The sequence below is a fragment of the Pollicipes pollicipes genome, unplaced genomic scaffold, assembly GCF_011947565.3.
Source record: "Pollicipes pollicipes isolate AB1234 unplaced genomic scaffold, Ppol_2.1 Scaffold_4881;HRSCAF=5763_pilon_pilon_pilon, whole genome shotgun sequence".
NCBI lineage: Eukaryota > Metazoa > Arthropoda > Thecostraca > Pollicipedomorpha > Pollicipedidae > Pollicipes > Pollicipes pollicipes.
Window position 1 is genome coordinate 35651702 of NW_023596576.1, and position 25086 is coordinate 35676787.

Genomic DNA, 25086 nt, shown 5'->3' on the forward strand with positions numbered 1-25086 from the left:
AACAGAACGCTTGAGAGCGAGTCAGAAATGAAAAGTCAGCGTTTGATCGCAAGTAAGCAGGCTCAGAGCACATACTAAAACAGGCGAAGGTGAGGGAGGCGGTTTGGGTAAATTGAGCTGTACGAGTGAGAAACGCCCTCCGGGCCGTACGTGCCCTGGAACGTGACGGGAGCGCCGGAGGCAGCGCACGTCTGAGGGTAGACACCAAGAGCGGCTGCGTTGTACAGGCGTGCATGCTCAACCTTAGCGGCAGCCACCTAAGGGATATCGTCGATTGGCAGAGCGCTGCGTTATTTGCGGTAGCCACTGTTGGTAGCACCAGCGTCGGTGGGCCTCTTCACGCCGGTGGCGGCAGCCGCCGGCAGGTTGGTGCCAGACACATGGCAGCCAAACTCGTCCACAACATAGTCGACCGTCTGTTTCACACCATTGAGGTCGGCGTAACTAAACGAGCCAACGATAGGAAAGACGGGAATTTCACCGTCGAATTGGGTGCTGACACCGTCGACCTGGGGGTGGACACCGGCCGGGGCGTTGGCAGCGAAGTCGTTATAGGCGGCAAAAGCGTACTTGGACGCGGCCAAGTTGGTCGAGTATCTGGAGGCGTCCGGTTGTACCGAGTGGGTCTGGCCGCTGTAGGGCAGGACGTACTGGGCAGACGCAACGGTCAGGACAGCGCACACTGCCATCTGAAAAGGACAGAGTCAACACAATATTTGTTGTTGAAAAGAGCTGGAAGAAGAAAGGCTGCTTCAAAGAACGTTGCTGCTTAAAATAATTAGTAGACGAAGCCTGTCATACATCTACCGAGCCATTGGTCCCGAGTGGAAAGTTGAGATCGCAATATTTATAAAACATGTGCAAGACAAAAAGGCATCCCAGTTACGCTAACATGTCTTTTTAAGCTCTTGGTATGTCACCCTGCGGATATGTAATGGTTGCGTTGTTGCCATGAAGCAGTGACTATGAAGAAACAGTTATTTTTTTTGAAATTCGAAATCACTTCCGTTAAAGAGACTGCTTCGCATTTGTATGGGGTTTTGAACTGAGATTCCCATCTTCATGATCCTTCCCTGAAGTTTATAGGCACCGCCATGTCCGGTTTAAGACTTTAAAGTAATCTTGTTTCTTAGCTTGATGCACGTGAACTTGTAGCGCCTAGTAAACATCGGAATACCTATAGTAGTTTTACCCAGGCATGTATGTCATCGTAGGAGTCAGGTGAAAACCTCATTACATTGGCCATGCTGTACTTATGGTGAAGATATCGCCATTTAACCAACTGTGTTTGTGGTAATGCATGTAGACCAAAAGACAATGGATAACGGTGGTTCCAGACTACAAGCGCCTGGGGGTCTATTCGTCGACGCCTAGCTCGTACAGGGATTCCGCTGCGCGATATGTGCTAGGCGCTCGGAAGGGGCCACACCGACCCATATATAATGACCTATAGGGCATCCGACCTATTCATGACTGGCGCTTGCAGCCTGCCTTGTACTTGCGGCTTCCAAAGTCCCATGGAGTCGCCTTGCAGCTTTTTAGCATAAGCAAGTCACTTGCTACCGAATGCTTAATTCATGATTATTTGCTGCATTTTAGAACTATGACCCTGTCTGGTTCAAGACTTCAAATCCCCTTGTTTCTGAGCCTGAGGCACGTGACCTTGTGCAGCCTAGAGGCGTAAGTCGCACAGGGACCCTTCTGAGCGGCATGTGCCAGGCGCTCGAACGGTGGCCGCATAACAGGATATTTTACCTAGTCATGGCTGGTGCGTTTAGCCTGCCCTGTGCTTCGGACTTGCAAAGTTTCATGGGGTCCCCTTCCGAATTTAACCACAGGGAGGTTACTTGCTACCGAATGGTTAATTCATGATGATTCTCGCCACTTTAGAACCATGACGCTGTCCGTTTCAAGATTTCAAATCCTCTTGTTTCTGAGCCTGAGGCACGTGAACTTGTGCGCTTGTGCGCACGTGAACACGCACGTGCACTTGTGCAGTCTAGTACCCAAAAGAACGAATACAGGGATTTCATCCAGATACGTATGCCATCATAGTCACATCACGCGAAAACCTATTTTGGCATTGCCATGCCGACGAGTGCAGGATAAAGGGAAGAAAGCATGCAAAGGCGAATGTCGCGATCACGGACCGCTTGACATCATGGATAATACAGCTATTCGGGCAATTGCTAAATGAGGCAGACAAAAGGCAGAAATAACCCAGGAATGGTGCCGTAATCGAAAACGCAACTGCAAAAACAAGAAAACTATCACGAAAAAATGCAACAAAACCACGAGAAACGGCCAAACCACACACACTTAACGCACGTAGGTTCAGTTGACACCCATGGATCAACACTGCCCCTGTGCAGTTTGTAAAAGCACTACAATTGTGTCATCGCCGTCCGCTACAGCGGCAACTCTGACGTGGCAGCACTCGCTGTGAATCTGACGTCATAAAAACTTTGTATGACACAATGAAGCGATGGTGTGATCAAAATCATCATATAGCAAAATTGCTGTATTCAGCAGGCATTTGCATTTAAAAGCATGCAAAATCGGAACACCGATAGCATTTTTACTTAGACATGTACGCCACTATAGAAAGGTTACGTTAAAACCTCACTGCATTGGCTGTGTTGTCGTATGTTGAAGATATGGTCATTTAACCATTCGTGCTTGTGGTGATGCATGCAAAATAAAGGGCAATGGAAAACGGTGGGCCAAGACTACACGCGCCTGGGGGTCTATCCGCCGAGGCTTAGCCGGGGACCTCACTGTGCGGTATTTGTTAGACTATCGGACGGGTGCCGCATAAGGGGGCACCGACCTATTTGTGACTGGCGCGTGCAGCCTGCCTTGGACTCGGAACTCGCAAGGCCTCAAAGGGTTGCCTTGCCGCATCTAACCATAGGGAAGTCGCATGCTAACTAATGCTTAATTCATTATCACTCTCTGCAGTTTACAACCATGACGCATAACGCATTACGAGGGACGGAGGCTAAAAGAAAGAAGGGATGCAGTAACAAATGTCGCGATCACGCACCGCTTTATGCCATAGGTAACACAGCTATTCGAACACCTGCTAGGCGATATGGACACAGCGCTGAGAAAAATAATCCGAGAATGCCGACGTAATCGAAGACGCAACTGCAAAAGCAACGACACTGTCACAAAAAAGAAAACAACTGTCAACAACACGACGAGAAAAAACCATATCGCACGCATACGACGCTCGTATGTTCAATTAACACTAATGGATCAACACTGTCGCATTGCGGCACGTCAAAGCACTACAAGTGAGTTTCGCCTTCCGCTACAGCGATCACTCCGACGCGGCAACTCTCGCATTGACTCTGTCGTCTCCAGCAGTCAGTTGCATTTAAGTTTTCAGATGTCAGATTCTTTCAGCATTGGCGCAAAATGACCGCTGCAGTCGACGCGCCCGAAATCAGCAATGAATAGCAACAAAGATTCTGTCAGCAGTATTTAAAAGCATGCGAACAATTACTAGCGAACTTTGTATATCATGTATGAGGGTTGCCTTGATATTTCCAAGTGTGGAAAGTTCCTTGATGCTGCTGATTGGGACTGGATCTCCTGGTGAAATGAAACAGCTTATCGTGGTGCATATCGTCAGCAAGCATCGCAAGCGGAGGACTCACCAGGATTTTCATGGCTGAACTCGCTGGGATCTGTGATGCTTGTGGACCGGCACCTGCCAACGTTATACCAACTGGGGGCTGCTCTAACTGGGAACCACTCCCGTGGCCAGCGGGTAACACTCGCATGTTGCGGAGAGGTTTAGTCGGCCGCGCCACGGTGGTCGGTGATTGCCCTCGTTTTCCCGTCCCCCAAGGTCGGGGAAAGGCCCCGTCCCCTCATGCAATTTGCTGAGTGATGGGTCCGTTACTGGAAAGCTCTGCTGGCAGTGCTACAATGTTGTGATGCTTTTAAGACCGTAGAATGTTATCGTCGGTGTGGTGCGAGCCGCCTCATACACAAATACGGGACACTGTCTCAGATAGTTGCACCCAGGATTTTCCTTGCCGTGTCTGGCCATAGGGAAGCCATTTGCTACGAAAATTGCATTTGCTCTCAACATGACGTCAGTGATCGTCTGGCCTGTATTATTATAAGGCCACCGATCACGGCTCTTCTCAGCGCCGTACACTTGCCTCGTCCGTCCCGTGTGTTATATAGGACATATATGGGGTACCCGGCTGGTTGAATTTGGATGGAGTAGTTCAAGTTTATTTTCAGCAAGAATACAAAGGTCTGTAATAAAACAGCAGCCTACGCAACTCTCGGTAGGATTAATTTTGCACAAACGAGACGCTCACATATAGAATAACAACAAAAGGGAAACTGGCCTTATCCGCCGCGTAAGTCGCTGGGGTTGGGTCATATGTGGTGTATGTATGCCGTCCTGAGGGTTTAATTGTGGAATGTTTAAATCAGTGTTGGTCAAGCATACAAATGTTTGTAAGTTAACAGAAGCTACCAACATCACCGTTGACTTTGTTTGACGCCAATAAGATGCTCACGAAAAACAGGCCGCCGTGGCCAACCCCATCCCTTTTCCATCCATTTGCTGCTAGTAATATATGTGTTGCTTTTGTAGCATTTTAGACCAGCTTTGCACAGCTCTATCTGCCTGCTTATGTATGCAGGTCAACGTGACATATCAGATTAGAGGTGGTGAAATCGAATGTTGGCGAAAAGGGGATAGGGAGCTTCGCTCATCCAACTCTACCAACGTCCAGCTATTTAAAAATTTGAGTTCCTGAAGGAATTGTGTCCTGTAGCAAGACAAGCGTTTATGCAGAAATGGTCCACAACCGCCTAGCCATGCAGTGAGCATCTCACCTTTCAAACACTGGCAGCACTCATGCTTTGCCTTCATTCAGCAGAATCTCGCATTATGCCCGCAACAAGAGTCTCACTCACCCAAATGACCATTAACATCGCCCGCGACAAGATGAGCCATGCTCTGATATTCACACCGTGCCATTGAAAGCGATTACCGCAATCTCCCTTGCCATCAATGGATTTCGTGGGCAAATGGCAACTCCACACTAGCTAAAAGTTGAGGTATCTTGGAGGTCATTGAATATGAGCATGCCCACGCACATCGGGTAAAGAGCAGGGCCCCACTTTTCAAGGTGAAAGCGGGGGTTCAGCAGTCTTAAATGTCTCCCACCCGTATTCAGATGTAAGTTGTATTAAACCTGCTTTTGCACCACATTAACTATGCATGCCGATTTATCTAGGTCACCAGCGACCCTCCTCCAGCCGCACTGGATACAATTGCTTCGTGTCGTAAATGGCAGCATGTTATCCTATTATAAACGGCGAACAGGGTTGAAGAAACAGAGACTCCCGTGTCTCCAGAATGGCACGTTAAAAGAAACAGTATAACAAAGTTTTAGACCCTGCGCGCTCGCAATCGAAGGAGTAAAAACAGCAATCGCCGCTGATATAAGGGATGATCCCCTCTCCGAATGCAGGACAATACAACACTGCCCGAAGGTATGCATGCAGGCAAACCAAGTATTGGCATCAGATAAGTTAGGCATTCTTTGAGTGCAGATTTCGCTATGCGTTCAGACGCCATAAGCGTGAAAACACGAACCAGCTGCTTCATGAATCATGGTGGACTTTGCGAAAGTAGTTCTTGCCTATGGATCCACACATTGGTCCCTTAAAATTGTTAGAAATGCTCAAATGAATCATTCCATTTCAATTAATTTTATTTCTTGACGTCACCCCATACCATTTGTAATGTATTTTTCCGTGGCACACGAGCGAGCTCCTTGTACGAGCTGAGCGTCGACAAATAGACCCCAGGCGCTTGTCGTCTGGCCCCACCGTTATCCACTGTCTTTTGGTCTGCATGCATCACCCTAAACACAGATGGTTAAGAGGCCATATCTTCATCATAAGTACAACATAGCCAATGTAACGAGGTTTTCACCTGACTACTATGATGACATACATGCCTGGGTAGAATTTCTATAGGTATTCCGATGTTTGCCAGGCTCGACAAGTTCACGTGCATCAAGCTAAGAAACAAGAGGATTTAAAGTCTTAAACCGGACATGGCTGTGCCATTAAACTTCACAGAATGATCATGCAAATGGGAATCTCAGTTCAAAGTCCGATACGAATGTGGTACAGTCCCTTTGACGGAAGTGATTTTAATTTTCAAAAATGTTTCTCCATAGTCACTGCTTCGTTGCAACAACGCAACCATTACATTTGCGAAGGGTGATATCAGTTCCAAGAGGCTCAAAACATCTCAACTTAACTGGAATACCTTTTTGTCCTGCAGATGTTTTATAATCATTTCGGTCTCATCTTTCCACTCGGTTCCAAGGGCCCGTAAAATATAGGATAGCCTTTGTCTGCTAAATAATTGAAGCAGCAAACGTTGTTTGGAATTGTCTTTTATTTCAACTCTTTTCAGCAACAAATATAGCCTAAAATATATAATACGATATTTAAATACGCCCGGAAATAAGTATATGAGTATCCCAACTGTATACATTCATTACCAATGAGAAAAAAAGGTATTTATAAGCACATTTGAAGTTAATAGCTCTTTTCGGGTTCAACATGAAGAAACCGGTGTTTTTGGCTTGGAATAATTGTGAGTCGTAACTTCATAAAAAGCTTCGATGTTTAAAACAAGCACTAAAACCTCACGTGAAATGTGTCCTGTTTCATGCCGCTCTCCATCCAAAACTCTGATTCTGAGCACATTGGATATCAATAGGTTTAGGATCGTAAATGGACATCACTTAAGTGGCGAACACATAATTTTATTTACACTAACATTACACACATTTTTAACATTAATTTTTTAATTAGTAATTATCTTGAACACTATTTTTTAGTAGAAAATGCCGAACTTTTGTTTCCAATCAAGTGTGAAAAGTAGGTAAGGTAAGCAATTACTTGAACCACCTGAGACTTACTGGCTTTTTCCTGCTCCCCAAAACAAAGTAACATCCTCTTGCATCTGATGGCAGACAGAGTCATCCCACTCACCCCCCCCCCCCTCATATATATATATATATATATATATATATATATATATATATATATATATATATATATATGTGTGTGTGTGTGTGTGTGTATATATATATATATATATGGATCATGCCCACCAGCCTACGTGATTAAAATGTGAAACAAGTACGAGGTGTGCATGATAAACATTTCCAGAGGGCAGAATTTCGCCATCAAACACTTATGTATTAGCTGCTTTAGATCTGTACCGAAGCTCTATATGGCGGCATTAGAACAGCCTCGTCAGGTAGCGTGAGGAGTTCCACACTCGAAAGGCTTAGATTTGTCATTATTGAGCACCGCCATGAACCAATAAAACGGTTAACCGAGGGTTTAACAGCGCAAAAATCGCGGTAAAAATAAGTTCCGTGCTTTCAGTTGTCTCCTTTGTTCCCTGTGAATTGTTCACTCTTGGGTGCAGATCAAACACGCTTGGGCGGCTGGCGAATTATTCCAAGTTATATATGAAAAACGTACAAGTGTGCAGTTGGAGCATCGTGCAGAGAAATTCGTCAACATTTTAAGCAAGAGATGGTACTTCTAAAGGCAATCGAGAAGAAAGGAAGAATAAAGGGGCATGATATTCGTATGATACCAAGAAAGACAAAAGTGGTTCAATAACTATAAAGATCGGTGCTTTTCTGGCAGGATTTTGTCATCAGCGGCTTTGACTTGAAATCTGTTAACATGAATGCTCAAATGGTGATAATCAGCTTTTAAATTTAATTTAGAAGACAGTTGTTGAATTTTTGAATCCTGCATTTCGGTAGTGATGCAATTTATAGGTCAAGTTTCCTAGGGATAGAGAAAATATGTGCAGTAAAATTCTCTACCAAGCCTTGCTGGTGTTTGCACCAGGCTTTGCTTTCGTGGCGTGGCGGTGAGACCAAAAAGGGGATGCGTGAAAACCTTGCATTTGGCAATTAGCTGCCGATTGGGATGCATTTCGTAAATAAAACAAACTTAATGCCTCCAAGCAGCTGGAGTCGCTTGGGTTGTTGGGCTCGGAGGTACTTGGTGCCCTTGCTCTGTGCATACATAGACATGATTCAGATCTAGGTGAGGCGGGACATAGCCATAGGGGTCCAGGTTCCGTGGAGACTCGTTAAGCTTGGTGGTTTCAAGTGAGCTCGGTTTTGGATGACATCTCAAAACCTGAGAAAGGGGAAGAGGGGCTTGGCATGTGCGATTAGCCATTGTCAGGCAGGCGTGAAATTCATATCAAATATGACGAAAATGAGTGGAAAATCCTCCTTGTAGGGTGTTCCTTTACACTCAAAGCCGGCAATTCTAGGACACTGCCTGTGTTTCTTGTGGTTCGGTACCGGCCAGCTTTATGCCGGCTGGAGGCCGTCCTAACTGTTGAGCCACGCCCGGGGCCAGTGGTAACACTTGCATGCTGGGGAAGGTTTAGTCGGCTGCGTCACGGCGGTCGGTGATACCCCTCGTTTACCCGTCCCCCAAGATCGGAGAAAGGCCCTATCCCACCATGCAAACCAATGCGTGATGAGCCCGTTGCTGGAAAGCTCTGCTGGCAATGCTGCAATGTTGTAGATGCTTTTAAGATCGTAGAAGGCTAGCGCCGGCATAGTGCGAGCCGCCGGACGCTGTCGCAGATGGTCGCGTCCCGGGTTTTCCTTGCGGTGTCTAGCCATAGGGAAGTAATTTGCTACCGAATGCTGCTAATATGACGTTAGTGGTTATCGGGCCTATATCGCCACTGGATCCCCAGACGCGGTTGTCGTGGGCGCCGGAAGCTCGCCTCGTCCCTCCCGGCTATTATATAAGATATATTTGGGGTCTCCGTCTGGTTGAATTTGCGTGGAACAGTCCAAGTTAGTTTTGAGCAGGAATATCATTGTAATACGGCAGCGGCCTATCAAAATTAGTGTAAGCTTAAGGTTGCATCAACGAGCCGCTCACAAATAAAAAACAACAAAATAGAACACTGGCCCCGTCTGTCACGTAAGTCCGTGGGGCTGTGTCATGTATGGTATATGCATGTTGTCTCGTGGGTTGAATTGGCGTGTAATATTTCATATTAATTTAGAGCAAGCATACACATCTTTGCAACGCAACTGAAGGTTATCGAAGTCACCGTTGACCATGTGATACTGTTACCATTGACCATCGTTTGGTACCGAGGAGACGCCCACGAAACACAGCCGCCGTCTCCATCACCACCCCTATTTCATCCACTTACTTCTAGTGCTGTCTCTGTAGTATTACAGACGAGATTTGCACAGCTCAATCTATCTGCTCGTGTCTGCAAATCGATATGAAATGCTAAATCAAAATGGCGGAGGAGGGCGAATGAGATGCTTTTAAATGATATGATAGCTTTCAACGCCTTTTATGATTTCAAGGGATCACTATGTGCATCCATCCGCAACAACTACCTTCATCAAAACCACGATAAAGTACGAAAGACGTAGTTAGCGTTTTCACGCTTACAGTGATCGCAGACATAGGGACATTTGCAGTCATTAAATGCCTTACTTAGTTGGTGCCGGTATTTGGTTTGCTCACCTGCATACGTTCAACAAAAAGTTTACCACCCCCACCCCAAATTTAAGATATTCTTTGCGTTAAACTTCCTTTTGTTGTACCTTAAACATGCGTCCGATTTGCCTACTCCACCAGCGATCTGTCTCAAACCTGCTAGATACAACTGGTTTATGTAGTAAGTCAGCATTTTATCCTGCCATAAAAGGCGAGCGTGGTTATTGAGGGGAAACCCAAGGTTCCTTTAGAAGCAGACTTCATTCCGTCACTTTACATAGCCTTGATTATTCTTATGGAGTGCAGCTGTGGGAGCACATGTTTATGGTATGATGCATCCTTTTGAAGTGTCTCCGGATCGACAAATGGCTCTGTGCCGCCAGAACAGCAGCCGGAACGCACTTTGAAAGGGAACAAAATGGCCCTTCAGCCCTAGACCAGCAACAGCAATGTGCCTCATTGTGTTCAAATCACGGGACTCCTTGCCCTGAAGGCGAAAAAGATCGTAGAAACGATGAATGCAGTGGACCGAAAGAAGGGGAAAATAAGAATCGTCCACTCATGCTCGCCTCGAAACGTTATTCTTTTGGAGAACTGACTAGCGAAAAAAGCAACACGAACAGTTCTAGACCCCGAGTCCTCGTTATCTAAGGAGCAAGAACCGCATTGGCCGCTGATGTAAGGGATCCTCCCCTGTTGAAATGCGAGGCAATAGAACAGTGCTAGAATGTATGCAAGTGGGCAAACCAAATATATGTGTCAACTGAATGAGGCGCCCAATGACTACATATAACGGGACATCTCCTGACGCTATTACCGTAAAAACACCAATGAGCTCCCTCAGGCTTCATCGTCGCCTTTATGAGGGTAGTTCTCATGGATGAATGCGCACAGTGGTCTCTTGAGATTATCAGAGGCGCTAAAAGTTGTCCATATTATTGCAAGGCATTTCGTTTATTTACATCAGTTCAAATGGGTTGTAAATTCTTTGGAACGCCTACAAGAAATATACAAATCCATGCCTGCAGATAAAGGTAGCAGTGGCCGGACTGGAATTGAGTTTGTCTAAATCAAAATCTGAACAGGTAGGGGCGGTACTAATTAGAGGGGACATGTAAAAGCAGCCACCATTGGCGCATTTAATTTTCAGCCCTATGGCGATGCGCAAAAAGAAACGGTAAAAAATAACCCAAACTCCTCCCGCCGAACTTCCTAAAAGCTTTAGTGTCAGATTGTAGGATTGTGGTGGGTTCCTGCCATTCTCTCTCCCTTGGGCTTCTGTTATTTAAGAAAAGTGCTGTTTTGTCTTTGTGTGCATTTTCCATGCTAATAACCCACTTGTCATATCAGTTTGATATCAGAACAGGGAAAATACAGGCACAGGTCATGATACCTGGAAACTCAACTGCTACGGTGCAGGCTGTTGACGAGTAGTAATCAGGCCTGATGTGAACTTGGCATAACATTGCACAATTGCAAACAGTTGTGACTTCTTTGAGATTGTGCGCTTTACAGTTATTCTCTTACAAAAAGGTGGTTAGTTTAGACAGGAAATTGATATATTACCTCGAAAACAAGATATCCCAATTGCATATATATATATATATCTATATATATATATATATATATATATATATATATATATATATATATATATATATATATCTCTCTCTCTCTCTCTCTCTCTCTCCCTCTCTCCTCTCTCTCTCTCTCTCTCTCTCTCTCTCTCTCTCTCTCTCTCTCTCCCTCTCTCTCTCTCTCTCTCTCTCTCTCTCTTCTCTCTCTCTCATCTCTCTCTCTCTCTCTCTCTCTCTCTCTCTCTCTCTCTCTCTCTCTCTCTCTCTCTTCTCTCTCTCTCTCTCTCTCTCTCTCTCTCTCTCTCTCTCTCTCTCTCTCTCTCTCTCTCTCTCTCTCTCTCTCTCTCTCTCTCTCTCTCTCTCTCTCTCTCTCTCTCTTCTCTCTTCTCTCTCCCTATCTATCTATCTATCTATCTATCTATCTATATATATATATATATATATATATATATATATATATATATATATATATATATATATATATATCTATATCTATATCTAGATATATATATAGATAGATAGATAGATAGATAGATAGATAGATAGATATATATATATATATATATATATATATATATATATATATATATATATATATATATATATATATATATACATATACTCTCTTCATTGAAAATGGGGAAATATATTACTTTTTAGCACATTTGGTTTCCACCAGCATTTTCACGCTGCAGCTCGATGGCATCAATATTTGTAGCATAGAGTAATTATGACTCATGACTCCATAAATAAGTTTGCTTGTTAAAACAAACGATGATAAGTTATATAAAACGCTTACCTTTTCGTGCCGCTCTCCATCCAAATCCCTGCAGTTGAACACCGTCGGCATTATCGTGTTTTGGGTGATAGATATAATTTTAGTCGGAATAGCGGCAGATGCAGGATATTTCTTAATTTCTCATGGCTGGTAAAAGTATCTGCTAATTAGTGCTCATGGTATAATCAGTAATTGCTTGAAAACCATTTTCTTATCAAAGTGTAACCTCTGTTAGTTTGAATGAATATGTTACAAATATTGCTACCACACTGTTTGTGCTGTACAACAGCATAACGAGACAACGAAGGAGACAGTGGGAAGCACGGAACTTGAGTTTAACGCCATTTTGGGCCTGTTAAACCCTCGGTTAACCTTTCTCTCGGTTCATGGTGGTGCTCAATAACGACAAATCTAGGCCTTTCGAGTGTCGAACTCACCAGGCTACCTGACAAAGCTATTCTAATGCTGCCACATAGAGCCTTGGTGCAGACCTAACGCAGCTAATGCAGAAGTGCTTGATGGCGAAATTCTGCCCTCTGGAGATGTTTATCATGCACACCTCGTACTTGTTTCGCATTTTAATCTCGTAGGTTGGTGGGCATGATTGATATTTGTATTTGGGGTGTGGGTGGGATGACTGTCTGCCAGCGGATCATGCAAAAGGTACTGACTTTGTTTTGGGGGAGCACGAAAAAGCCAGTAAGGCACCAGTGGTTCAAGTAATTGCTGGCCTTATCTGCTTTTAACACATGGTTGATAACCAGAGCTAGCCATTTTCTGATTTAATCCATCGAGTTTTTTTATCATACAACTTATGATGCCACAAGGCATGCGTTGGGCTTATGTTGTTCTATATCCTTGATTATTTACCCCAAATTCCTTGAGGTGGTCCCTCACGGCTGCTTCAACCAGATGTTGTCTATAGTTATCGCTTGCTTACTGGCAAATGACTCTACGGTATATATGCACAATATTTTTAACACGGATAGTCTAATCTGCATAGCAATTTTAATTGAGTTTAATATTAGTACGTAACAAATAGTCAGACCATCCCATTTAAAATGTGAAGCCAACATCTCAAACCTTGTCATGAACTATGAATAAGCAAGCCTAAATAAATGCCTTTGCTGCAGCTGAAAAGGCAAGCAGCGATACTGGCATCGTCATCTGCAAGCTATGTTACTTTTGGAGAAGAGAGATTGTTTTGTGGAGCATACTCATTGCCCGTTACATGGGTTAACCATGGCAATCAAAATAAGCTGTTCAAAGTTATTTTAACCGTTTTGATTTGTGTTGTCAAATTTTCTGACGTCAGGAAGCATACACAAATAAACTCAAAAAAGTGCAAGTTGAAACCAGCCAAAACTTAGCTTTATCATGTTTTTATTACAAACGCATGGAAGAAGTATTGGTATTTTGTAAGAAACAGTTATAAAATAGTTACTTTCCCTCACCCCATCTGAACAGAAGCCAAACGTATGTCTATAGTGTTTGACTTGGCGATTGGCTGACGTGGAGGCGTCCAAGGTTGTTGTTTTTTAGTGTTTTATGCTTGCTGAATTTTCTATTGTTTTTTTGTTATCGAATTACTTTCCTTTGATTTGTGTTAAAAGTGCTGGGGAAGGGAACTGCGAAGTGCAGCATCAAATTTTTGGCGTTAATAATTTGTTATGCCCATTACCCTGTCATGAAATTACGATGCTTTAATGTATTCTGTTCCACTTCAATAACCTACGATGTTAAAGAACAGTTTTGTTAAGTTTATGATATTGCGTCCATGCCAACTTGATTTACATGTATTTGTTTGCTAAACCATCAGTCACAAGATCATAAGTTCAACCTTTTGTGACTTGATTTTTTCACCGCCGCACGCTCTTTGTGCGAAGGAAATTTTCACTCCCATCCTAGTTTAAAATCGATTCTAGCTCTCTATAAAATCAGCTCACTTGTAACTAATGGTTAAGATTTCAGTGGAAAATACTGTTCTCGACAAACCATCAGTAATTATCAATTACGCTCATCAAAACGACATCGCTTGAGTACGTCGAGAGGCGCAGATGTTTGCTGTAGCGCGCTTGCTGGGCCCAAAGATTGTCCCTGCGCTTGCGTTTTAGCCCTTTCTCGTTGTGTTTTATATTCGTCCAGGACTTCGTACTATTTGCTTCCATTTACATATCTGGTTATGGCGCTACTCCCACGTTCTTCGATCCTAGTCTTTTCTCAATCATAGCACTTACCACTGCACGAATCCTCGTATCACGTAGCGCAAAATTGATTCGTACTCGAAACTTACACCCAGGTTTGTTTTTATTAAATTTCATTACTCTATTTATTATTGTATTTGATATTTACTCACTATTTATTATTATTACTAAAATGGTTGAAGGCCAACTGCTGTCCGTTGATGCCATAGTCTTCAGGAGTTCACGGACGTCAAGCTTAAAAACAAGACGACTTTAAGTCGTCAAAAAGGCGCAGCTATGAACTGCATGGAATGGTAAAAAATTAGGATGCATGTGTTCGCCACCCCTTAACTGAATACAGCCATACCACCGCTTCCAAGCATCTTTTGTATTACGTCGAAGCGGATCCACTTCTTTATGTTCCCCGTACCAACGAAGCTCATTAACCTGCAAGTACCTATCCTGGCATCAAGCCTAGACAAACACCAAATATGACAGGTTTCCGATGGAACGGCATATGAACAAAAACAGAGCGTTTGGGAGCGAGTCAGAGATGAAAAATCAGCATTTGATTGCAGGTGAGCGGCTCAACGCATTTACCAAAACATCCAAAGGTAAGGGAGGGGGTTCGAGTAAATAGAGTTGTACGTGTAAGAAACGCCCTCCGGGCCGCACGTGCACTGGAACGTGACGGGAGCGCTGGAGGCAGCGTACGTCCGAGGGTAGGCACCGAGAGCGGCTGCGTTGTACAGGCGGCGTGCTCAGCCATGGCGGAAGCCACCTCAGGGGTATCGCCGATTGGCAGAGCGCTGCGTTACTTGTGATAGCCACTGTTGGTAGCAGCAGCGTCCGCGGGCCTCTTCACGTCGGTGACGGCAGCCGCCGGCAGGTTGGTGCCAGACACGTGGTACCCAAACTCGTCCACAACATAGTCCACTGTCTGTTTCACACCATTGAGGTCGGCGTAACTAAACGAGCCGACGATAGGAAAGACGGGGATTTTACCGTAGAATTGGGCTGCTGACACCGTTGACCTGGGGGTGGACACCGGCCGGGGCGTTGGCAGCGAAGCCGTTATAGGCGGCAGAAGAGTATTTGGAGACGGCCAAGTTGGTTGAGTATCTGGAGGCGTCCGGTTGTACCGAGTAGGCCTGGCCGCTGTAGGGCAGGGCGTGTTGGGCAGCCGCAACGGCAAGGACGGCGCACACTACCATCTGAAAAAGACAGTCAACACAATAGTTATTGTTGAAAAGAGCTGGAAGAAGAAAAGCAGTTCCAAAGAACGTTGCTGCTAACAATAATTAGTGCACAAAGCCGGCCATATATTTACCTAGCCATTGGTGCCCAGTAGAAAGATGAAATCGCAATATTTTTAAAACATTTATATGGCAAAAAGGCATTCATTCATGTTCACGCCGTTTTTAACATCTTGGAACTGATGGAACCCTGCGAACACATCATGGTTGCGTTGTTGCAACAAAGCAGTGACTTTAGAGAAACATTTTTGAAACTCTGAATTCCTTCCGTTAAAGGGACTGTATCACATTTGTATGGGGTTTTGAACCGAGATACCCATCTTCATGACCATTGTCTGAAGTTTACAGGCACAGCCATGTCCGGCTTAAGACTTTAAACCCTTTTCTTCGTGAGCTCGATGCACTTGAACTTGTGGAGCCTCGTGAATATCGCAACACCTATAGGAATTTTACTCAGGCACGTATGCCATCAAAGTGGTCAGGTGAAAACCTCGTTACATTGGCTATGCTGTACATATGGTGAACAGATGACCATTTTATCATTCGTGTCTATTCTGATGCATGCAGGATGAAGGACAATGGATAACGGTGGGGCAACACTAAACGAACATGGGAGTCTATTCGCCGAGGCTTAAGTCGCGCAGGGACCGCTCTGCGCGGTATGTGCTAGGCGCTCGAACAGGGGCGCATAACGGGATATTTGGCCTATTCATGGCTGGTGCGTTTAGCCTGCCCTGGACTAGGGACTTGCATAAGTCCCATGGGGTCGTAAAATCCCACGGGGTCGCCTTCTGCATTTAACCATAGGGAAGTCACTTGCTACCGAATGCTTAATTCATGATGATTCTCAGCACTTTACAACTATGACCCTGTCTGCTTCAAGACTTCAAATCCTGTTATTTCTGAGGCTGAGGCACGCAAACTTTTCCTGCCTAGTACCCAAAAGAACGAATACATGGATTTCATCCCGATACGTATGCCATCATAGTCACATCACGTGAAAACCTGTTTTGTTATTGTCATGCCGACGAGTGCAGGATAAAGGGAAGAAGGGATGAAATGGCAAATGCCGCGATCACGGACCGCTTGACACCATGGATAACACAGCTATTCGGACAATTGCTTGATGTGGCAGGCAAAAGGCAGAAATCACCCGGGAATGGCGCCGTAAGCGAAAACGCAACTGCAGCAACAAAAATACTATCACGAAAAAATGCAACAAAACCACGAGAAACAGCCAATTCACACACACATAACGCTCGTAGATTCAGTTGATATTCATAGATCAACACTGCCACCGTGCAATATGTCAAAGCACAAGTGAGTCTCGCCGTCCGCTACAGCGGCAACTCTGACGAGGCAACACTCGCAGTGAATCTGACGCCATAAAAACGTTCCATGACACATACATTAAATTCCATGACACACATACATTAAAATTATGCAAAATCGCAACACCGATGCAAATTTTAGTTGGACATGTACGCCATGTAAAGTCACGTGAAAACTTCACCGCATTGGCAGTGTTGTCTTATGTTGAAGATATGGTCATTTAACCACTCGTGTTCGGGATGACGCATGCAGAATAAAAGACAGTGGAAAACGGTGGGGCAAAACTACACGCGCCTGGGGAGTCTACCCGCCGAGGCTTAGCCCGGGACCTCCCTGTGCGGTATTTGCTAGACGCTCGGACGGGCGCCGCATAAGGAGGCATCCGACTTATTCATGACTGGCGCGTGCAGTCTGCCTTGGACTTTGAAACTAATGGAACTGAACTGGAAAATAATCCGGGAATTGCGACGTAATCGAAAACGCAACTGAAAAAGCAACGACACTGTCACAAAAAGGAAAAAAATTGTCTACAACACCACGAGAAAAAGAAAACAAATCACACACAAAGAACTCTCGAATGTTCAATTCACACTAATGGATCAACACTGTCGCCTTGCGGCACGTCAAACCACTACAAGTGAGTTTCGCCGTCCGCTACAGCGATCACTCTGACGCGGAAACTCTCGCATTGACTCCGTCGTAAGCAGTCAGTTGAATTTAAGTTTTCGGCAGTCAGATTCCTTCAGCAGTATTCAAAAGCAAGCAAACAATTACTAGCGTGCTTTGTATATCATGCATGAGGGTTGCCTCAATATTTCCAAGCGTGGAAAAGTTCCTTAAGCTGTTGATTGGGACTGGATATCCTGATGAAATGAAACAGCTTATCGTGATGCATATCGGTAGCAAGCAACGCAAGCGGAGGACTCACCAGGATTTTCATGGCTGAACGTGCTGGGGGCTGTGATGCTTGTCGACCGGTACCGGCCAGCTTTATACTGGCTGGGCGCCGTTCTAACTGGGAACCACACCCGTGGCTGGAGGTAACACTCGCATGTTGCGGGGAGGTTTAGTCGGCTGCATTACGGCGGTCGGTGATTGCCCTCGTTTCCCCGTCCCCCAAGGTCGGAGAAGGGCCACCATCCCCTTATGCAAACCGCTGAGTGTTGAGTCTGTTAGTGGAAAGCTCTGCTGGCAGTGCTACAATGTTGTGATGCTTTTAAGACCGCAGAATGTTGTCGTCGATTCGGTGTGAGCCGCCTCAGATACAAATACGGGACTCTGTCTCAGATATTTCCACCCAGAGCTGTCCTTGCCGTGTCTGGCCATAGGGAAGCGATTTGCTACGAAATGCTCCCAATATGACGTCAGTGGTGGAAACTTAACTGGAATACCTTTTTGTCCTGCAGATGTGTTATAGACATTGCGATCTCAGCTTTCCACTCGGCACCAACGGCTCGGAAAATATAGGACAGCCTTTGTCCGCTAAATATTTGAAGCAGCAACGTTGTTTGAAATTGTTTTTGATTCCAACTCTTTTCAGCAACAAATACGGTCGGAAATATGTAATAATATCTTAAAATGCACTCGGAAAAAAATACATAAGTATGCCAACTATGTACATTCATTAACAATGACAAAACATGGTATTTGTAAGCACATGTGAATTTAAAAGGTTTTTTCCGGCTTCAACTTGAAGAAACCAGTATTCTTGGCTTGGAATAATTGTGAGTCATGACTTCATAAACAGCTTCGATGTTAAAAACAAGCACTAATGTCTCACCTAAAATGTGTTCTGTTTCATGCCGCTCTCCATCCAAACTCTGAATCTGAACACATTCGTTATCAGTAAGTTTAGGATCATAAATAGACATCACTTGAGCAGTAATAATGACAGATGCTGCGCATCACTCAAGTTGTCATGGATGATCAAAAACTGGTAGTCAATGCAGTTCGTGTGATCATTAGTTGTTTTAATATCATTTTCTTATGAAACAGCTACATCTGATAGTTTAAATACATATGCTACAAATGTTACCACACTGTTTATGCTGTTCAGGTTATCTCAGCTAGGCAAAGTTGGCAACCTTTTCTGGCAAAACCATCAGCAGGAGCATTTCTTGCAGCTTGGTGTGAATACACTCTATTTCAGAAACCCCTTTTTTATAAAGCAACATAACAATTGTATACATCCAGCTTATGATTAAAATGCCTTGAAACCAATTTGGCACACACGGAGGCGCTGCCACGGAGAATCCGGCCCAAGTACCGTGAAGGAACCCGTTGATGCTGCTGCTGGAGAGTCTATTGTCGCGGCCACCGAAGATCTCGCTCTCCCTGCCACGAAAGAAGCCCCTGTAACTACCATGGGCAACTTCCCCATAGCCACGGAAGTAGCCGTTAGCTCTGCCGCGGGGAAAACCGCTGGCTTTGTTGCCGGCACAGATGAAGCGGTCGCCAGCTGTGTAACGCATACGGCGATGTTGGCACTTCCACAGAGGGAGCCACCGGTCCTAGCTACCGCAGAGGGAGCTACCGGCGTCATCGGAGCGCGGGGCCCACCGTTTCAGGTGCTGTGCCCAAAACGCCATGGGGGTAATCCCAAGCATTCCTCGTTAGGAAGGAGAGCTGAAAGCTGAAAAACTTCGCGACATGAAGACAACCCTGGATTGTGCATCGGTTCTCCACACACGAGATTGGGCAGTCAAACTGGAATCTGGCGGACAGCCTAACGCGAAGATGGCTTTCTGAGTGAAAAAAAACAACAGAAATGTGCATGCTTACGACCAAAAATGGAGGGGGCGCAACGTCCTTACAAGAAAATTGGAATGCAACCGCCCCCCCCCCCCGCCCCTTCTGGTGTTAACAAACATACCACTGCTGCCAAGCACATTTTGTATTACGTCAAGCATGGTCCACACCTTTCGTCCCTTATGCCAGCCAAAATAATGTCCAGGAAACGGACATTGCCTACTGTGGCATCAAGCTGAGAGAATGCACCAACCACGGCAGGTTTTCGGTTCAACGATAACTGAACACAAACAGAGCAGTTAAATACAATGTTCCACTGTTGAAGATTTTGAGGCGAGCATCAGATACGATAAAACCAGCTCACTTGTAGTTAATGGTTCAGATTTAAGTGAAGAAGCCTGCTCTCCACAAACAAGCAGTAACCAAATATGTTGATTCATAGGGCATCCTTTGATTACGTTAAAAGGCGCGGATTTTTGCTGTTGTGCACCGTCTGAGCCCGACTATCGTTATGTGCTTGTGTTTCAGCCCTTTCTCGTAACGTTTTATATTCGTCCTGGATTTTGCAACGCCTTCTTGCATTTGCATATCCAGTTATGGCGCAACTGCTACGTTCTTCGATCCCAGTCTTCTTTCAATGACAACTCCCACCACTGGGAAAATTCCCGTATCACGTAGCTCAAAAGTGATTGGTGGTCGAAGCCTGCACTCAACACATCGCAATGGTTAAACGCCAACTGCTGCCCGTTGATGCACGAATTGTGCTGATATACGCTAGACCCGAACAATTGCATAATCATATTCGTATTGACCTTGAGCACTGCATGACCAAGGGGGTCGTGTCATTTGCGTGATATTTCCATGGCATTGTGGATGTCTGAGTAACCTCGAAGTAGTCTGTCTAAATAGTCTGCAGAAGTTCGCGGACGTCTAGCTTGAAAACAAGAGGACTTTAAGTGTTCAAAAAGGCGTGGTTGTGAACTGCATGGAAAGGTGAAAAAATAGGATGCATGCGTTCTCCACCTTTCCATTGAATACAGCCATACCACCGCCTTCAAGCATGTTTTGTATTACGCGCAATACGATCCACATGTTTATGTTCCTTGTACCAACCAAGCTCGGTAAGCTGGAAATACGTCCCTGGTACCATGCTGGGACAATACACCAAACATGACAGGTTTCCGGTGTAACGGCATATCAACACAAACAGAACGTTTGGAAGCCAGTCAGAGATGAAAAGTCAGCATTTGATCGCAGGTGAGCAGGCTCAGAGCACTTTCTGTTTCTTTGTTTTCTTGTTTTTCTTTCTTTTCTAGCCTTTTAAAAAAGGCGAAAGTATGGGATGGGGCTCGGGTGAATGGAGCTGTACGGGTAAGAAACGCCCTCCGGGCCGTACGTGCCCTGGGACGTGGCGGAAGCGACGGAGGCAGCGTACGTCTGAGGGTAGACACCGAGAGCGGCTGCGTTGAGCGCGCTCAGCCTTGGCGGCGGCTCCCTCAGGGGTATCGCTGATCGGCAGAGCGCTGCGTTTCTTGCGGTAGCCACTCTTGGTAGCAGTAGTCTTGGCGAGCGCCTTCACGTCGGTGACGGCAGACGCCGGCAGGTTGGTGCCAGACACGCGGTAGCCAGACTCGTCCACAACGTAGTCGACCGTCTGTTTCACACCATTGAGGTCCACGTAACTAAACGAGCCCTTAATAGGAAAGACGGGCATTTTGCCGTCGAATTTGGTGCTGAGACCGTCGTCGTGCGAGCGGAAGCCGGCCGGGGCGTTGGCAGCGAAGCAAACGCCCCGGCCACTTAACCAACTGTGTTTATCGTGATGCATGCAGACCAAAAGACAATGGATAACGGTGGTTCCAGACTGCGAGCGCCTGGGGGGTCCATTCGTCGACGCCTAGCTCGTACAGGGACATCGCTGCACGGTAGGTGCTAGGCGCTCGGACGGGGCCGCACCAACCTATATGTGATGACCTATAGGGCATCCGACCTATTCATGACTGGCGCCTGCACCCTGCCCTGAACTTGGGACTTGCAAAGTCCCATGGGTTCACCTTGCCGCTTCTTATCATAGGGAAGTCAGTTGGTACCGCAGCCTTAATTTATGATGATTCTCTGCGGTTTACAACTATGGCACTATCTGGTTTAACAGTTCAAATCCGTTTATTTCTGAGCTTGATGCACGTGAACTTGTAGAGTCTAGTACCCAGAAGAACGCCTAGAGGAATTTCATCCAGATACGTATGACATCATAGTCACACACATGAAAACCTACTTTCATCGTCATCCCGACGAGTACAGGATAAAGGGAAGAAGGGATACAATGGCAAATGCCGAGATTATGGACCGCTTTACGCCATAGGTAACACAGCTTTTCAGACAATTGCTAGATGAGAGAGACAATTGCTGGAAAAATTGCTACATTTGGCAGGCATTTCCATCTAAAAGCTTGCGAAAAATTACTGGCGAGCTTTGTGTATCATATATGAAGGTTGCCTTAATATCTCCAAGAGTGGAAAAGCTCCTTCAAGCTGCTGATTGGGACTGGATCTCCTGATGACATGAAACAGCTCATCGTGACGCATCGTGACACTATTACAACCGCATATGCTTTTAAATACCATGTTTTTCTCATTGTGAATGAAGATATACAGTTGGGATTCTTTGTATTTCTCGATAAGACATCAGTTTCGTGCTAAATCCACAGCATTTTTTAACCTAGCATAGTTGTAAAGCACACAACCAGAAAGAAGACAACTGTCTGCGATCATGATATGTCATGCTAACTTTGGCTCAAGCATGATTCCAACTCGTTAATAGCCTGCACCAAAACAATTGAATAATCATCCATCATGCCTTGCGCCCGTAATTTCTCTGTTGTTCTGATATCATACTGATATAGAAAACGGGTAACTGGCATGGGAAAATGCAAACGAAGACAAACAACTACGCCTTTTTTTCAAAAAACGGCAGCCCCAGTGAGGTAGTTCGTCAAGAACATACCACCCTTTTATGAATCCTCTTGAAAGCGTCCGAGAAATTCGGCGGGAGGTGGGTCCGTTTGGACCGTTTCTTTTTGTGCAACACTATAGGGCTGAAATAAAAGTGCACCAATCGTGGCTGGTCTTAGACGCTCCTCTGGCTGTACTGCCACTCCCGTGTTTATATTTTGTCAGAGATATTCAACTCCTGTCTGGCCCCTGTTATACAAATGCATCTACTGGTGTATTTTTTTACATTTTTTGGTGTGCCACGCAAAAATATATCACAAATGATTTGGGGTGATGTGAAGAAATGAAATTCATTGAAACATAATGATAGCTTTGAGCGCCTCTAACGATCTCAAGGGACCAATGTGTGCATCCATAGGCAACAACTACTTTTGCAAAGTCCACAATGAATCATGAAGCAGCTGGTTCCTGTTTTCACGCTCATGGCGTCTGACCGCATTGGGAAATCTGCAGTTATAGAGTACCTAACTCAGTTGATGTCAGTACTTGGTTTGCCGACATACATACATTCCGGCAGTGTTTTATTGTCCTGCATTAGGAGAGGGGAGTATCCCTTATATCCGCGGCCATTGCTGTTCTTGCTCCTCAGATTGCGAGCGCGCAGGGTCTAAAACTTTGTTATATTGTTCCTTTTTATGTGCCCTTCTGGCGACACGGGGGCTTCCGTTTCTTCAGGTCTGTTCGCTGTTTATGATAGAATAACATGCTGCCATTTATGACATGACACAGTTGCATTCAGTGCGGTTTGAGGAGGGTTGCTGGTGAACTGGATAAATCCGCATGCATTTTAAGGTAGTGCAAAAGTAGGTTGAATGCAACTTACATCGGAAGATGGGGGGTATGTTTAGGACTGCTGAACCCCGCTTTTGCCTTGAAAAGTGGGGGCCCTGCTCACCCCTATTCCTAAACCGATGTACGTAAGCCTACTCATATTCGGTGACCTCCAAGATGCCTCAACTTTTACCTAGTATGGAGTTACCATTTGCCCACGAAATTCTTTTATGGCAAGGGAGACTGCGGCAGCCGCTGTCAATAGCACGGTGCAAATATCAGAGCATGGCTCATCTTATCGCAGTCGGGGTTAATGGTCATTTGGGTGAGTGGGACTCTTGTTGCGGGCATAATGCGAGACGCTGCTGAATCAATGCAACGCATGAGTGCTGCCAGTGTTTGAAAGGTCAGATACTGACTGCATGGCTAGGCGGTTGTGGACGATTTCTACATAAAGGCTTGTCTTGCTAAAGGACACAATTCCTCCAGGAGCCCAAATTTTTAAACAGCTTGACGTTGGCAGAGTGAGATGAGAGACGCGCGCCTCCCCCTTTTCGCCAAGATTCGAATTCACCACCTTTAATCTGGTCTGTCACGTTGACTTGCACACATAGGCAGACAGATAGAGCTGTGCAAAGCCGGCCTATAATGCTAAAAAGACAACATCTATATCAGTAGGAGCAAATGGATCGAAAAAGGATGGGGATAGCCACGGCAGCCTGTTTTTCGTGAGCATCTCCTTGGTGTCAAACAAAGCCAACGGTGATGTTGATAAGCTTCTGTTAAATTGTAAACATTTGTATGCCTGTCCTGCAATGATTTAAACATTTCACAATTGAACCCACGAGACAACATACCTACACCACATATGACCCAACCCTAGCGACTTACGCGGCGGATAAGGCCAGCGTTCTGTTTTGTTATTTTATATGTGTCTCGTTTGTGTAAAATTAATCTTACCGCGAGCAGGATTCAATCTACCAGCAGCTGGTAGGCTGCTGTTGTATTACAGGAATTTGTATTATTACTAAAACTAACTTGAACTATTCCACCCAAATTCACCCAGCCGGGTACCCCATAAATCTCATATAACACACGGGACGGACGAGGGAAGGGTCCAGCGACCACTGACGTCATATTACCAGTATTCCGAAGCAAATGACTTCCCTATGTCCACACACGGCAAGGAGAACTCCAGGTGCGAATATCTGAGACAGCGTCTCGTATTTGCATTTGAGGCGGCTCGTACCAAATCGACGATAACATTCTACAGTCTTAAAAACATCACAACATTGTAGCACCACCAGCAGAGCTTCCTAGTAACAGTCTCATCACTCAGCAAATTGCATGAAGGGATGGTGGCCCTTCTCCGACCTTGGGGGACGGGGAAACGGGGGCAATCACCGACCGCCGTGAAGCAGCCGACTAAACCTCCCCGCAACATGTGAGTGTTACCGCTGGCAACGGGAGTGGCTCCCAGTTAGAGCGGCCCTCAGCCAGTATAAAGCTGGCCAGCACCGGTCCACAAGCATCACAGACTCCAGCGAGTTCAGCCATGAGAATCCTGGTGAGTCCTCCACGGATGGTTCCACCAAACACGGATGGTTCAATGACCATATCTTCAACATAGGACAACACAGGCAATGTGGTGAAGTTTTGACGTAACCTTTCAATGGTGTCGTACATGACTAAGTAAAAATTTTATCGGTGTTCCGATTTTGCATGCTTTTAAATGCAAATGCTTGCTGAATACAGCAATTTTCCTATATGATGACTTTGATCACACCATCGCTTTATTGTGTCATGGAAAGTTTTTATGACGTCAGATTCACAGCGAGTGTTGCCACGTCA

General features: G+C 45.3%; 1 protein-coding gene across 1 annotated transcript; it reads right to left on the bottom strand.

The window, feature by feature from the left end:
• Window positions 1-290: 290 nt before the first annotated feature.
• Window positions 291-21281, bottom strand: LOC119100305 (uncharacterized). Its single transcript, XM_037223411.1, has 3 exons — window positions 20929-21281; window positions 14983-15151; window positions 291-650 (listed from the first exon to the last, which is right to left on the bottom strand). Exons 1-3 carry the CDS (start codon window positions 21279-21281, stop codon window positions 291-293), a joined length of 882 nt encoding a protein of 293 aa, XP_037079306.1.
• Between the last annotated feature and the right edge of the window lie 3805 nt (window positions 21282-25086).

Coding starts and splice junctions, on each gene's coding strand:
- LOC119100305 (XM_037223411.1), bottom strand. CDS start 21,281: ATGCATCACGATAAACACAGTTGGTTAAGTGGCCGGGGCGTTTGCTTC. Junction 15,152..20,928: donor GGAGCCGCCGCCAAGGCTGA/GCGCGCTCAACG, acceptor GTCCACCCCCAG/GTCAACGGTGTCAGCAGCCC. Junction 651..14,982: donor CGGCGGCTGCCGTCACCGAC/GTGAAGAGGCCC, acceptor GCGTCTGCCCAG/TACGTCCTGCCCTACAGCGG.